Source organism: Vigna unguiculata, chromosome 4, assembly GCF_004118075.2.
Source record: "Vigna unguiculata cultivar IT97K-499-35 chromosome 4, ASM411807v1, whole genome shotgun sequence".
NCBI lineage: Eukaryota > Viridiplantae > Streptophyta > Magnoliopsida > Fabales > Fabaceae > Vigna > Vigna unguiculata.
In genome coordinates this window covers 3997772-4014658 of record NC_040282.1, presented here as the reverse complement: position 1 = coordinate 4014658, position 16887 = coordinate 3997772, and the positions used below count along the sequence as shown (strand labels likewise).

General features: G+C 38.2%; 1 protein-coding gene and 1 pseudogene across 1 annotated transcript; both read left to right on the top strand.

Annotated features, from left to right (window-relative positions):
- The first annotated feature begins 2288 nt into the window (after positions 1-2288).
- LOC114182195 lies at positions 2289-3375 on the top strand (annotated as a pseudogene).
- An 8121-nt stretch (positions 3376-11496) lies between these two features.
- LOC114182043 lies at positions 11497-16194 on the top strand. The gene is made up of 3 exons (XM_028068786.1): positions 11497-11913; positions 12131-12344; positions 15767-16194. The coding sequence occupies exons 1-3, from the start codon at positions 11497-11499 to the stop codon at positions 16192-16194; spliced, it is 1059 nt and encodes a 352-aa protein (XP_027924587.1).
- The last annotated feature ends 693 nt before the right edge of the window (positions 16195-16887 follow it).

Below are 16887 nucleotides of genomic sequence, written 5' to 3'. Positions count from 1 at the left end.
CTTTTATTGAATCCGAAATGGAAAGCCTGAATTTAATGTAAACTAGTGAAGCAGGTAAAGAATGTTGTGTCATTGTTTTCTTCCTTCATTATTATGATTAATTTTCTTTGTTGAATGGACTTATTATCAAGCTAATAGGGTAAATGGTGAGGAGAAAGTGCTCAGAAAGAGGGAAGCCAAGGATACTACGAGACCAAGAAAAAAAAACAGGACAACTAAAGATGGTTGCTAACCCAATAGAAAAATGATGCTAAAATTTAATAAACAAAATATAATCGATAAGGCAGATGCAGCTAAGAAGGGATTATATGTTGATGATAATAACATTGAAGAATTAGTTTGTGGATGTGAGACAAAAGAATGACGCATATTATAAAACGCTGAAATAGGAATCAATTCAAATTGGACAGGAAATTTAAAAGGATTTAGAAAAAAGAAATGAAAAAATATCCGGATTGACTTGTTATAGTGCAAGGTTATCTAGTTCGCTTAAAGCTCAGCAATTAGGTTTTGAGTCTTTAAGCCGATGAGTTAACTTTGTTTTTTCTGTCTAATGTGGAACTTTGAATTACACTAATTATTCTTAACATAAATCTACGTTTGAGAAAGAACAAAGTTACCTAACAAACGACAAAAAAGGATAAATTTCTGGTTTCAGCTATGAATAGTAGCTGGATGTTCTAGTAAATAACATTTTTACTCCACATTTAACGAGTTCTAGTTATGAAAAGCTAATTATGAAATTCATTTGTCAGTTTAAAACAAACAAGATGTCATGCAATACAAAGACATCATCTGAAAGATAGCGATACAAGTAAACACAAAACTATTTGTGTTCCGACTCAAGAGTGAATTAGCATCATGGTAACCATTCTCCTTATACAAAATTTTCAAACATACTAAATAAAAATGCTAAAAAACTAGCCAATCTAGTGTTATGGGAAAAAGTTAAAGAGTACAGTTACAATATTTAACTGGTTTAAAGTCTTTGTCCTTTCTGATCAAATTATTCATAGTAACAACTAGCCTCATCATCCTTACAATTAGAAGTAAACAGTTAAGATGTAGTAAAGCTGTCTGAAAAGACGAACAAAATGATTAACAGATATGTAAATGGACACTATTCTTAAGGACTTAAATGTGGTACACTATGCAGGTGTGTAGACAACAACTTGTGAATGGACACTATTCTTGTTGATGTTGTTATTCCAAACAATAAAATCCTATAGATACTGAAAGTAAGTTTCGATGCTTTGGAGGAAGAAGAAAAAATTGTTTTTCTTGAAAGAGAGAAATGAAATCTTGTTATTCACCGAACAAAATTACAAATAATGAGACTCAAGAGTTATTTGTAGAAGACTCACTAAAACAAATTCAAATAATAACTTGTAATTCATATGCCATTTGAATCACATTCTAGTATTTCATAAAAAAGAGTGGAAAAAGTTCCACACAAAGTTTACAAGCAATGACAAGAGGCTTTTATTAAATCTTACTTTAATTTGTCAAAGTTTGAAAAATGATTATATGTTAGCATGAACATCAGAACATGGACTCAAGCTTCAGTGGTCCTGCTATTTCTTTAACGTGTACTTGCCGTAGTCGAATTCAACATTTTTATTCAACAACTCTGTTTTCTAACCGACAAAGATGGAAATTGATTACAGAGACAGTGATGAATGGATTTTTAGTTTGATTAGTATTATATACCCATATTTATAGTCCAGATAAAATATTTTTTATTTTCTAAAATATTATTCGGTTGATTGAGTTTTAAATTGATAGAAAAGTAATTATAAACAGTGTCATAATAAATGTGTAATATTTTTATAGTACGTAAGTAAAAAGAAAAGAAAAATTAAGATTGAGAACAAAACTAAAAAGCCAATAGTAAATAATAAATGTGACAAAGAACCAGTTATTCTATATATAAGTAAGAGATAGTGCAAAAAAAAAAAAAAAATTAAAACCATTATGAACAAATTTGGATTAAAGAAAATCAAATTAATCAAACAAATCAAATTAAACTGAACGGTTTGGATAGATAGAATTAACGGAGTGAAAATGAAGTAAAGCAACCAACTTAGTTAATTATGTGAGTTTATAGTATATTAATTATCTTTATAAGATGACCATAAGTTGAGCATTATTGTGTTGACTACTGTTTAACGTACAACAGGAACCCACGCTAATTGTTGTTTGCTACTTCACTCTACTTTACATTTTCCTCTTCTAATTTCATATTTATACCAAGTTTCATTTCATTCCACTTACAGTTCCAACACGCTCACACCATTATCACTCTAAATTTTGTTCCAATGGCAATTCAAAATTGCCCTGCATTCACATATGATGTGTTCCTCAGCTTTAGAGGGGAAGACACGCGTCATGGTTTCACTGGCAATCTCTACAAAGCTCTGTGTGACAGGGGAATTCACACTTTCATCGATGATGAGGATCTTCAGAGTGGAGAGGAAATCACACTTGTGAAGGCAATTGAAGAGTCTAGGATTGCCATAGTTGTGTCAGAACTATGCTTCTTCCTCCTTCTGCTTGGATGAACTTGTAGTAATCCTTGACTGCAAGAATAAAGGACTACTTCTTATACCAGTATTTTATAAGGTGGATCCTTCAGACGTGAGACACCAGAAAGAGAGTTTTGGAGAAGCATTGAAAAAGCGTCAGAGAAGGTTCGAAGATGTGGAGAAGGTGCAGAAATGGAAGATGGCTCTGCGTCAAGTAGCTGATTTGTCTGGCTATCATTTCAAAGACGGTTACACCACCTTACCAATCTTTTTACTTCACAATTTTTCTTGGATTATGTTTTACTTCTCTTATGATTTAACGTTAAAATTCTTGGTAACCTTGACCATACAAATTTCAAGTATTAAGACATGGACAAAATGCCTCAATATTTGACTGGGACTTTTCTAAATACTTTAGGATTTTATTTTCTGTTTCCTTTGTCTTGTCAAATTCGATTTAATGATAAACCTTTTTGTGGGAACAGTTAGTTAGTGATAAAGTAAAAAGGATTGGTGCTGGTATTTATTTTGTCTGTTTTATTTTGGTGTTACAGTGCTGGTATTTATGATGATTGTATGAAACATCATATTGGTGTGTTGGTTAACAAATCTCTCATAAAGATTGGTTGGTGGAGTAGAGTTGAAATACACGACCTGATTGAGGAGATGGGTAGACAAATTGACCGGCAAGAATCACCTGAAGGGTCAGGGAAGCGCAGAAGAATATCGTTACCTAAAGTTATAATTCAAGTTTTAAAGGAAAACACAGTAAGTGAGACTCATGGATGATTGGTGTTGTTTCTCAAATTGATATATGTTTCTTTTTAATCATATATCTCCATCCTAGTTATTTTTGTCTAGATGATTTGCAATTTCTCTGGATTTGTTCCACAAAACTAGTTGATATGTGTGTTTCTTTGCATTAACAGGTAGCATGATTGAGATTCTATGTCTTGATATCTCGATATATAAGGAAGTAGAAACACTGGATTGGAATGGAAACGCCTTTGGAAATATGAAAAACCTTAAAGCACTTATTATTAGAAATTGCAAAATTTCTAGAGGTCCCAATTGTTTTCCACAAAGTTTGAGAGTATTGGAATGGCATGCATACCCTTCAAATTGTTTTCCATAAAATTTTGATCCGAACAAACTTTTGATATGCAAGTTACCTGACAGTGATTTTACGTCATTTAAATTCCCTAGCTCATCAAAGGCAAGTTTACTGAATATATTTCTCATCTTGTAAATTTGTAGGCTTTTTTACACATATGAGGTAATTCCCTACGAAAATAGGCAACTTTTTAAAAAAAGTACAGATAGAAGAATTCAACTCGGACGACTTCAGCAATAAGAAGTAGTATCACTTGAAAACGAACTAAAGTCTCTATTGCCTCCTAAAACTTCGGTGTTTTTTTAATTGTCCTTAAATCTCTATTCTTTGATACGACTTCTTTGTAAGTTTGTTCAATTTCCTGAAGTCGTAGTGATACGACTTCTTATTGAAGTTGTACTCATACTGGTTATTTGTTTAAAAGTTGCCTATTTTTGTATTTAAAAAAGGCAATAACCTCATTTGTGTAAGAAAATCAAATTTGTAAATACACTTCCAAGTTATTCATTATGTTCTTATCTCTTGTTCTCATTATTTTCTTTGCAGAAGTTCGAGAATCTAACCGAATTGAATTTTAACTACTGCAATCTTTGAACACATATACCTAACGTATGTCATCTCCCAAATTTGGAAAAGCTTTCTTTTAAAGAATATGTGCGAGTTTAATTTCAGTAGACGACTCAGTTGGTTTTCTGACTAAACTTAAAATATTGATTGCGGAAGAGTGCGCGGAGCTTAAGAGATTTCCACCTCTCAACTTGCCTTCTCTTGAAGAACTAGAACTTTCAGACTGTTTTAGTCTTGATAATTTTCCAGAAATATTAGGAAAGACGGGAAAAATAAAGAAACTTCGTTTGGTTAGACTTCCCATGATAAAGGAGTTGCCAGTAAGGGTGGGCAAAAAATCTAATTTTCTTGATCCAATCCACTTTTGCTCCAATCCAATCCATTTATAATCCATTTTATTAAAAATCCAATCTATTTAAAATCCATTTAATGGATCTGAATTTCAATCTAATTTACATTTCATATATATTATGGATTGGATATCCATTTTATAAATCAAGATTTTTAAATCTGGATAATCCAAAAAATCCAATCCAAATTTTCAATTTAAATTTTTAGTTGGGTTAGAATAAAGGTTGAGATGGACTATGCTAAATTCAGACTTGGACGGACCTTGCTCGACGACCTATACGGATAGGGCAGGTCCGACAACCATAAGAGGTTGGACGAGCCTAAAGATATGAACAGGCTAGGCGGGCCCAATGACCCGAATGGGCCCAACGATCCGAAAAATTCGAGTGAGCCTGATGACACGAACGGGGTAGGCGAGCCCAATGACCTGATGAGCCAGGTGGGCCCGAAGACCCGAACGAGCCAGGCAGGTTCAAAGATCCGAACGGGCCAAGTAGGCCCGATGACCTGAATGGGTCAAGTGGGCTTCAAGAACCGAACGGGTCAAGCAGGCCCAAAGACCTAAACGGGTCAGGCAGATCCAAAGACCCGAAAGGGTCACGCGGACCCGAAGACCCGAACGGACCAAGCGGGACCAATGACGAAAACAGGTCAAGCAGCCCAAAAACCCGAACGGGTCAGGCAGGCCCAGAGACCCGGACGGACTCGACGAACCGAACAGGCTCAAAGACCCAAATGGGGTGGACGACCTAGATGGGTCGGGCGACCCGGACGGGCCCGACGACCTACACGGGCCTTACGACTCAGATGGGCATGACGACATGAACGGGCCGGACGACTCGGATGGGCTCGACGATCCGGACGAACCTGATAACTCGGACGACCCAGACGGGCCCGACGACCCGGACGGGCCTGACGACCCGAACGAGCCTGACGACCTGGATGACACGACGAAACGAAAACCCGGACGGGAATTACGACCCAGACGCTCCCTACGACTCGGACGGGCCTGACGACCTGGACATGCCCGACAACCCGAATGGGTCCGATGACCGGACAGGCCTGACGACCTTGACATACCCGACGATCCAGACGGGCCCCACGACTCAAACGTGCCCGACTACCTGATTGGGCCCGACTGTTCGGACAGGTCTGTCCGGGTCGTCTGGCCTGTCTGGCCCGTCTGGGTCGTCAGATCCATTTGTGTCGTCCGGCCCGTTCGCGTCGTCGAGCCTGTTCGTGTTGTCGGACTCGTCCGGGTTGTCCGGCCCGTTCGAGTCGTCGGGCCCATCTGGGTTGTCCGGGTCGTCGGGCCCGTCCGGGTCGTCGGGCCTTAATGACACAAGTTTTAAAAAATTCAATTTAAATTTCTTTTATAAAAAATGGATTCTGAATTTTGAACTTGATCCAAATATTTGTATTGGATTTAAATCTTGATCCAAATATTTGGATCTAGATTTTAAAAAAATCCAAACTACTTTTGCTAAAAGTATGAATTTGGGTCAAAAATCTAATTGTTGAGGACCAATGGACGCTTCATGTAGATGGCTCCTCGAACCCAAGGGGTGCCGGTGCCGGCATCGTGTTGGAAGGCCCCAACGACATCCTCATTGAGAAATCTCTTCACTTCGCTTTCAAAACGTCGAATAATCAAGCCGAATACGAAGCTATCCTCGCCGGGCTCTCTCTAGCCCGTGAAGTCGGCGTCAAAAAGTTAACATGCAAAACCGACTCCAAACTCACCGTAGGTCATCTGAACGACGAGTTCCAAATCAAAGACCCCATCCTCCAACAATATTACCATCTAGTCCGCGCAATCATCCAATCCGCCTTTGAACAAGTCCGCGTCGAACACATACCCAGAACCGACAATGTCAGAGCCGACATCCTTTCCAAATTAGCCAGTACCAAGCTCAAAAACCGTAACCGGTCCTTGCTACAGCAAACACTATCCACACCTTCCGTCACACACGCTTGCCAAACGTTAACCCACACCCGATCAAACAGCATCACCCCAACCCAAAACCCAAACTGGACCACCCCTTACATTCAGTACCTCAAAACCGGCAACCCCCCTGCCGACGTGGACAAAACTTGGCTGGCCAAGGCCGCCAGGTACACTATGGTAGGCGATGACCTCTACAAACGCGGATACGGCCAGCCCCTACTTAAATGTGTCACGCCAGAACAAGCCCAGTATGTCATTAAGGAACTACACGAAGGAATTTGTGGTTATCATTCAGGCGCACGCACCATGGCCACAAGAATTCTCAGAGCCGGGTACTTCTGGCCCACAATAGAGGCGGACTGCCAAGACTACGTCAAGAAATGTAAACCATGCCAGAAGCACGGCAACCTTATACATCAAAAACAAGAACAACTACACCACATATTGTCCCCCTGTCCATTCGCTAAATGGGGAATGGACATCCTAGGCCCCTTCACACCCGGCAAAGGACAGGTTAAGTTCCTAATCGTAGCCGTTGACTACTTCACCAAATGGATTGAAGCCAAGCCATTGACCACTATCACGGCCCAGCAAGTCCAGCAGTTTGTGTGGAAGGACGTCATATGCAGATATGGTGTACCGCATACCATCATAACAGATAACGGCCAACAATTTATTGACAAGGAGTTAGCAAAATTCTACACCGGCTTGGGCATCAAACACATCACAAGTTCTGTAGAACACCCACAGACCAATGGCCAAGCGGAAGCGGCAAACAAAGTTATCCTCATGGAGCTGCGTAAAAGATTGGATACCGCTAAAGGCCGATGGCCAGAAGAATTAATGGAAGTGTTATGGGCCTACAGATGCACCCCTCAATCGTCAACAAATGAATCCCCTTTCAGCCTGGTCTACGGTACAGACGCCATGATACCAGTAGAAATTGGCGAACCATCCCTGCGCCGAGAACTGTACGACCCAACTCACAACCACCAAAACATGGCCTTACATCTCAACCTCCTTCCCGAACTCAGAGAAAAAGCCCAAATACGCAATCTCGCCGCCAAACAACGAGCTGCCAGGAAATATAACGCAAACCTGCACCCACGATCGTTTGTCATAGGAGACCTAGTATGGGGAATGGCCAGCAGTGCTAGAAAGAAGGATGGCAAGTTCTCCGCCAATTGGAATGGCCCATACCGCATACGAGAAGACGCAGGAGGTGGGGCTTATCGCCTAGAACAACTATCTGGGGAAGAAATCCCCAACACATGGAATGTATCCCACCTCAAGTTCTACTTCAGTTGAACATGCATCATAAGCGGATCAATACTTGTAACCACGGGTGTACTCTTTTTCCTCACTTGGTCTTTTTTCCCTAAGGAGGGTTTTGGCCAAGGAGGTTTTAACGAGGCACCCCCATTTGAATAAATAAAATGAGTGGTTCCCTACTTTATGACTCTATACTACTTTACTCGTGGTTAATTCGTTTAAGTTCTCCACCCTTACCACAAGTAAGCGGCCTGGGTCGAACACCCTTTACTTGTGGTTAATTTGTTTAAGTTCCCCACCCTTACCACAAGTAAGCGGCCTGGGTCGAACACCCTTTACTTGTGGTTAATTTGTTTAAGTTCCCCACCCTTACCACAAGTAAGCGGCCTGGGTCGAACACCCTTTACTCGTGGTTAATTCGTTTAAGTTCCTCACCCTTACCACAAGTAAGCGGCCTGGGTCGAACACCCTTTACTCGTGGTTAATTTGTTTAAGTTCCCCACCCTTACCACAAGTAAGCGGCCTGGGTCGAAAACCCTCAATAAAAACCGAATTTACAAAACATCACATACATCAAAACACTCGCTCATAATTATACCATACCAATAACGCACCACTATCACACAAGTTATCGGCATCCAATAAAACAGCATACACAAAACATTCATCATTTTAAAAAACAAACATTATACGAGGTATTACAGACATAGTGTACAAATTATTACAGACATAATTCCAGCTTTCAAATTATAAACATTAAAGGTCCTATGCTGCTTTGTTGTCATCACCCTCCACGGTCGCGTCCGCATCCTTCTCTTCCTCGGCCGCCTCGTTCCCAACCTCTTCCCCACCCTCTTCATCCTCCCTTACCAACTTTCCGCCAACCACATCTTTATCCACATCAAATCTTGAATCCAGGGCATCCACATCCTTATAGAAGAAGGCCGCCTGCCGCAACCCCTTCTTGAAACCATTTATATGCTCTTGGATAACGCTGTTCTTCAAATCATCCAACTCCCCAACAGCCCCGTCGTACTTGTCCTTCAACTCCTCATAATCTTCTTCCAGCTCCCCTATACGCTTGTTCAGTTTCTCCTCAGAATCTAAACAACGCACTCTCCATGACGCCAGCCTCTTCCTCTCAGCTTCCCACCCTTCCTTCTCCTTCTCTAGCGCCGCCTTCTCCTCCGCAAGCTTGTCCACCTTACCCTGCAACTCCCCCACCTCCTTCACTTCCCTTCTGTAAAGGGACCCTACACGTCGACCCAAGACTAAAGCCTTGCTTCCAAACTCCACCATTGTTCTCATGATATGATCAACCTCCATGTTATCAATAGAGTTCACAACAGTGTTTGGAAGGTTGATCGAGATGTCCTTCCTCACGGATATCTTCGGCAACTCAATCAGCCCGGCCTCCGGCAACCTCTCCCCGCTAGCCGATCCCGCCCCACTAGCCGACCCAAGGATAACCGCCCTTATCTTCTTCACGTCTTTACCCTTCCCAGGTCGAGGCGGGAGCTCAGCTCTCCTCTTCGTTCCGCCGTGCACATGTACTTCCACAACCGATTCCTGCAAATTTGGAACATCAGCTTTCCCAGCCTCCTTGGCCTTGGCGGCCATCTCCTTCCTCAGTGATTGAAAGAGCGCCAAATTCTTCTTACCAGATTGTGCCATATGCCCTGCAATAACATATCACAACTCGGATCAAAACAACTTAGCATCATTAACACAGCTTAAGTAATAAACAGATACCTTCAATATCTATTATCGGATGCACCGAATTATAAACCCTAACTAGGCTCTTAGTGGGCAACTTATCCACAAATCTCAACAATATCCCCACCACCTCCTTGTCACCAGCCGACAACTCCTCCACTCCCATATCTTTATAACGACAAGAATTGTTGGTCTAGCTAAAAGGAAACTTGGCACTCCCATCCGCATTCAGGAAGTACGGCTCACCCCCCTCCTTCACTACAACCTTGAAGTACCCGTCTTTGAAGTGCTTGAAGGATTGGGAGAATGCATCCAACCTGCTGATGCTAGGACGGCTGATCAAAGAAAGCCAAGTAGTCGGCCTTCGTGGTCTGGTATCATAAAAATACAAAAATGCATAGGGGGAAGGCTCCAAGTACAAAGACTCGCACGGAAGGCCTGTAAGTAAGCCCAACTATTAGGATGTAGCTGAGTAGGCGCCACATTCAACGCCCGCAGCACGCCCATAGTGAAGTCGTCAAAGGGTAGTCGTATGTGAAGCTGAGAAAAATGGCACATATACATATAAAAGAACTTCTCAGTAGCCCCTTCCTACCCGTGGCATACCCGGTCGATGGCGCTCACCCTCTCCAGCGAAACGATATCTCCGCTGACCCCCCTAGACATGACGGGTGTACAGTTTAGCCAAGAGTTTAACAGGCGAGACCACCTAAACAATGATGACTGGTCACGAACATCAGCAGCGACCCATCCATAGCCGCCCTTGGCCGGCCAGTTACTCTCCTCCAGCTCCTCAGGAGGATCCTCCCGAACTTCTCTCACCACCTCCATCGGCATCTCGCTTGTACCAACTCCAGAACTCATACCCTCTCCGCCAAGCCGGTCATCCCTACTCCTATCCGACTCAGTACTTTCACTACTACTAGACGCAGATAACGATGTGCTATCGCTACTAGACATACCTGTTTTCGTTTTTACGGGAAGATGTCGGCTGAATTTGGGAACTAGTCGGACAGTATGATGCGCACAAGATCTCTGAATTCGAAACTCTCGCAAATGAACCAAGTAAACCCTCAACTGCTTTCAAACCCATATTTATAGTCCACGATCCCAAACGACTAAAACTCTTCCCGCCAAAATAAAACCCTAGACCAATCGACACCATCATTATGAAGGATATGACACCTAAAAAAACGACGGCGCCAAAACTTTAACGATGTGACCACCTGACGCCCTTTCACCTACCTTCTGACACTTGCAAATTCCAAGCCTTAACACTGTTCACCACACTTAAAGGCTGGGGGACTGGTGTATCACACCTAGCCGGTTCTGCTAGCTCACCAACACATATCATCCTTGACCGACAACCCATATCGGACAAGGCTGGGGGACTGGTGTACCGTACCTAACCAAACTCAACCAAGTAAACAGTATACACATCGAAACCACCTAGTATCTAGTACCCGGACACCACCAGCACAAGCCATCTAGGCAAGTAGCCGGTCGAGACCGACTACTTGCCTAGAACGTTAACTAACATCGATGTCCCGCCTTCAATAGGTTTCAAGGGCCTGATTTGGGGCCCAGGCCCATTCATGGCCCAAACTAGAGCCCAAGTCAAAACCCAGCCCATGAAATGGTCAAACGTCATTTAATGCTCTATAAATACACGTGGACCCCAGTAATTAAAGGTACGCATTCATTAATCACTGATTTGACTCTCTGAGAGCTTTGACTAACTTGAGCTTCGGAGACCCTTCTGCAGGTAACCCCTCCTGGGTCCAAGCCGACACGTATTGACCGGGAAGAGGCCAACTGAAGAGATAGCGGACTACATGATAAGGTGACGCTTGTGTCTAATCTCTTGTTTGTTCTCTGCAGGAACACTAATCAAATTATTTGGATCTAAAATAGATGTGGATTGGATCATTAAAAATCCAATCCATGCCCACCCCTAGTTGCCAGTTTCATTTCAAAATCTTACTAGACTCCAATACTTAGAAATGACAGGATGTCATTTTCTTCAGTTAAATAGCAATGTCTTGACGTCTGCATTGACCCATTTTAGAGTTTTTGGATGCAAGGAGTGGAAATGGATAAATTCAAAAGATGGCGAAGAAGTGGACTCAACGGTATCATCAAATCTACGTTCGTTTGGGGTTGTGTATTGTGACCTGAATGATGATATTTTTTCAGCAGGTTTCACGCAGTTGACCACAGTTACGTCTTTAAACCTATCGGGAACTAATATCACATTCCTTTCTGAGTGCATCAAAGAATTTCAGCACCTGGATGATCTTGATGTGAGTGATTGCAAGTATCTACAGGAAATTAGAGGGATTCCACCAAAGTTGAGAAAGTTCAGGGCGAAAGACTGTAGATCATTGACTTCCTCGAGTTCAAGCATGTTGTTAAATCAGGTTTTTGTCTTGTTTTTAATGAATTTGATTTGATAATATATTGTTGATGAATTGTGACTAGCAGCAACTTCACGAGGCTGGAAAGACTGATTTTATCTTTCAAGGAGGAAGTATCCCAAGGTGGTTCGATAAACAAAGTCGGGGACCTTCAATTTCTTTCTGGTTTCGTAATAAATTTCCTACCAAAGTTGTTTGTCTTCTTATTTTGGCTTTACAGCAGCCTGAATATGCAGAATTAGTTAAACCAATGGTGTTAATCAACGGCCTACTTCGAGGCTCTTATGATTATAGTTATTATTTGGAGAGACAAAAGGGGATTGTGGAATTGGATCATGTGTACCTCTTTGATCTACGAGTGTTACCTTTCCAAGATGATCTGATGGAAATGCCTTTAGAAGAAGAGTGGAAGCATGTAGAGGTTACGTATCAAGGTATGTTTGACACCTCACTCATCGAAGGAAGGGGAATCCATGTAGTCAAAACGGAAAGAAGGAGCATGGAGGACATTAGATATGATTATCCTTTATAGCTTCTCTTCTTTCGCTTTATGTTAGCTCTCATTTTATTTACATCTCTCATCACAACTCTATTTGGGTTTACATTGTAAAACATATATTTCCAAAATCCTTCATGACTTCGTGCTTTCAATCTTTCTGCTTTTAAGCGTTTTTTTTTTTTTCTATCTAGTTATCTAAATTATTAATTTTTCTAATCAACCAAATTGTGAACCTCTAACTTTTCTTTGGGAACATACCTTACGAGGAATTTACTTATTTAAATTTTTGAATGACATTACAAAAGTTAATCTCGTACCGGGTATCAAACTTTTGTCTCATCCCCATCCCCACCGGGTAACGGGTATAATGTAGTACCCATACCCGTTTTCTTACTACTTCAATATTAATTTTAATTAATTTTTTATAAACTAATAAAAAATTACGGTAAAAAAACATAATATTATCAAATATTTAAGAGGATGATTGTTTCTTCAATATCAAATACTTTGAAATAAATTATAATTGTTTACATTTTAGATTAGAATACAAAATAAAATTTCATTAGAACCAAAATATTTATTAAATTTTCAAACATTAAAGAAACCTAGTTGATAAAATTTAAAAATATTTTTAAAAAAATATAAAAGAAAAATAAATATTTAAATTAAAATATATTTTAAATGTTTGTTTACTTCAATTTTTTAAATTCTAATCAATGTCTTTTTTATACACTAACAAAAGTTATAATACATCACTTAATCAAAATGACACAAAGAACAAATAATAAGCATAATAATAAAACTTTGACATAGATTTTGGATCTTTTGAACTCCAATATATGTTGGATGGTGATAAAAAATATTCATGACAATTACATTAAATTTTTATATTGTAGTAAATAAAAGTTATTTATACAATTATAGTGAAAATATTACAGTATGATTGATAATGAGTTAGAAAATAAAAAATAATTAGATAAAATATATCAAAATAGTATTCCACATGATGAAAATAAAAAACAAATAAAAGTATTAAAAAATTAACAAATGTGTGTTTTAGAAACAATTTGAGAGACTATTGGAAGAAATCGCACAAAGGAAATTAAATGTATAATTAAGGGTATGATAAGATGAAAAATACCTTAGAGATCTTTTTTTTTTCAAATATCAACATATACACTCAATTGGTCGAGAAATAACAAAAAATGTTTTAGTAAAACAAAAGAGTTGTTTAAATGAAACAAAAATTATTAATAATAAGTAAAGATTTTTTTATATTACCTTGTAAATGTAAATGAAAGGTTTATGCTATTAAACACTTAAATTGAGAGTATTAAAAATTCTCATGTGAAAGGAAAATATATAATAAATAAAAATATTATAAAATAATAGAAATATTCAAATGTGAGACATAAAAATTTTTAATTGCATACATCATTTTAACATAATTACATAAAGATTTATGATAAGATGAAAAATATATTGGATACAAATGAGTTTCATACAAACCAAATAAGTAGAAGAAAAAAGAAATAGAAAGTATATATATATATATATATATATATATATATATATATATATATATATATGGTTACTTAATTAATTGTCAAAATTTTAATAATTTAAATAGAAATAGAGATATGGCGGGGATGGATATTATGGCGGGGATATATACATCCCCATACCCATCCCCATACGCAATAATAAAAGTCGGGGATTCCTCTTACCCATACCCATGCCCAGTCAATGCGGAGATTTTCCATCAAAACGGGGACAGGTTCGAATAATACTCACGTAGACGGGTTGATTTGCCATCTCTATGTGTGAGTAATTTTGTACTCTTAAAAATGTACTTCATATATCTATCTATCTATCTATATATATATATATATAATATTATATTATGTGTTTAATATTTCTAAAAATTTTATATATTTATATTGGGTTTAAACATGTTTTTATTACGTGAGCTTTGACATGAAACTGGAATTCATTCATATCCTAAACTTTAATAAATTTTTGCTCCTAAATTTTAAAAAGAAATGTATATAATATTTTTTAACTCAATTACGTTAAATTTTTTAAAATGTCAAAAGTGTTTCATGCTATCATTTGAATTGTTTACATTATTCTAAACCAAACAAAATAATAACTGAGCTGAAATAAAGAAAAATGGTTAAAGGAATCATCTCCTTCAATTTGCTTTGTTAATTCCAACACTTTATATAAAGTTTTCATCCATGTCAAGCTTGTGTAGTCTAAATATATATACATGTGTAAATCATATGGAATGGTTTTAAATTTGCCAGAAAAATAAGATCCATAAGCGAAAAATTAAATTAATTTATAAAACTGTTGTACGAGTAACAATAAATTTTTCATAAAATGAAATAATCAAATTTAGATTTAATTTTAACATGAAGGTTTCCATAAAAAAATAACTTCTAATTAATTTATTTGTTTTTATTTATATATACTTTGTCAACTTTGTACAACATATATGTTCAATTTTTAAAACATTAATTAACATGTATATCAAGAAAAAAAGTTGAAATTAAATACTTTTATCTAAAATCAAAGAGTATCGAAGAATAAATAAAATATTTTGGCGTTTGGGAAGAAGCTTTTCCAAGTAGTAAATGACCAGGACAGGAGTGCATACCTTATCAATAAATGTGATGAAATATATATATGAAGTGATCTCCTTCACCTGGACAGATTGGGAACAAATGGCACCTCAGTAAAACATAAGGTAAAAGGATCCATATTTGCTCAAAATTCAGCTTCCTCCACAAGAAATATGTCACGAACGCAAACAATTTTCAAACACGAGGAAGGAAAGAATATGTGCAGATTCAGTAAAAAACTATTCATAATTTCAATAGTGCTAATCATATTGACGAAAACCCAACATGAATGTGAAGGATGAATTTTAACCATGTACATGAAGCTGATGCACCAAATCGTCAACACAGTAAATGAACTAGAAAAAGCTTGCACTGTTAAAAAATAAAAAGAAAGAAAGAAAAGAAGTTCGAGTTACATCAATAAAAACTCACAACACAGATACACATGCAAAGCAAATCATTGTTACACTGAACCAACGCCAATAGATTACTCCAATTTTGTTTTTCAACAAACCCTAATAATCACAATACTCCTAATCCCAATAAGAAGGAAGTAAATTGTTACCATTTCAGGCCAGGTATATCAATTGCACAGGCTTCAACTGTATTCATCAAGAACTCATTTGGTCTGTGCTGCAATCAAATAAATTAATAAGTACAGAATTAATAACCCGTCATCTCCATCTTCATATTATACAAAATTAATATAGAGCAATTATTGATAGTACAGATTACATTCACACCGAAATATTCGTCTATGATGTGTTCCTCAGCTTTAGAGGGGAAGACACGCGTTATGGTTTCACTGGCAATCTTTACAAAGCTCTTTGTGACAAGGGAATTCACACTTTCATTGATGATGACAAGCTTGAGAGAGGAGAGAAAATAACACCAGCACTTATGAAGGCAATTCAAGAGTCTATGATTGCCATCACTGTGCTCTCTCACAACTATGCTTCTTCCTCCTTCTGCTTAGATGAACTTGCAGCCATCCTTGACTGCAAGAATAAAGGGCTACTTGTTATACCCCTATTTTATAAGGTGGACCCTTCATATGTGAGACACCAGAAAGGGAGTTATGGAGAAGCATTGACAAAGCAACAGAAATGGTTCAACATGTGGAGGTTACCTATGAGGGTGTGTTTGAGACCTCAGTGATTAAAGCCATGGGAGTCCATGTAGTGAAAGACAAAAACATCAACATGGAGGATATTCTATATGATGATCCTTACACCAACATAAAAGTAGAGAATCAAGAATGATAGAAATTTCATCTAAACAAAAAGAAGAAACATGGTTTGTAGAGAACACATTAATGGCAATCTTGGATTTTTCTTCACAAGTGCTGGTGTATTATCTCTCCACTCTTAAGGCCCTCAACAATAATGCTTTCTGATGGCAATTGTTAGTAACTTATTTTAGTAACATATTACAAACTTAGCAAGAGTGGAAGACTTTTACTTTTTAACATGCAGTGTACCATGTTTAGGAGGGTTTTGTTTCTCCTTTCAGCAGTACCATTATGTTATGGCATGTATAAGGGTGTTACCTCATGTATTAATATCCCTTTATCTGCACAGAGACTTTGGAAATCTATACTGATGTGTATTCTCCTTCTCCGTCAGTTCTCAACACTTGAACATTGTGTCCACTTTGTTTCTTAGCAAGCCGTTTAAACCTTTTAAGCACATCCAAAGAGTTACACTTTCTTTTTAGCATATAAGTCCTCATTTTCCTAGTCACATCGTGAATGAATGTGATGAAATATCTATTTCCACCAGGGGTTTCAACCTATATTAGCCCATAAATATCTGAATGTATAACTAACCTTTTGTTCGTATCAAAGACACT

Coding starts and splice junctions, on each gene's coding strand:
- LOC114182043 (XM_028068786.1), top strand. CDS start 11,497: ATGACAGGATGTCATTTTCTTCAGTTAAATAGCAATGTCTTGACGTCT. Junction 11,914..12,130: donor CAAGCATGTTGTTAAATCAG/GTTTTTGTCTTG, acceptor TTGGCTTTACAG/CAGCCTGAATATGCAGAATT. Junction 12,345..15,766: donor TGTAGAGGTTACGTATCAAG/GTATGTTTGACA, acceptor TTGATAGTACAG/ATTACATTCACACCGAAATA.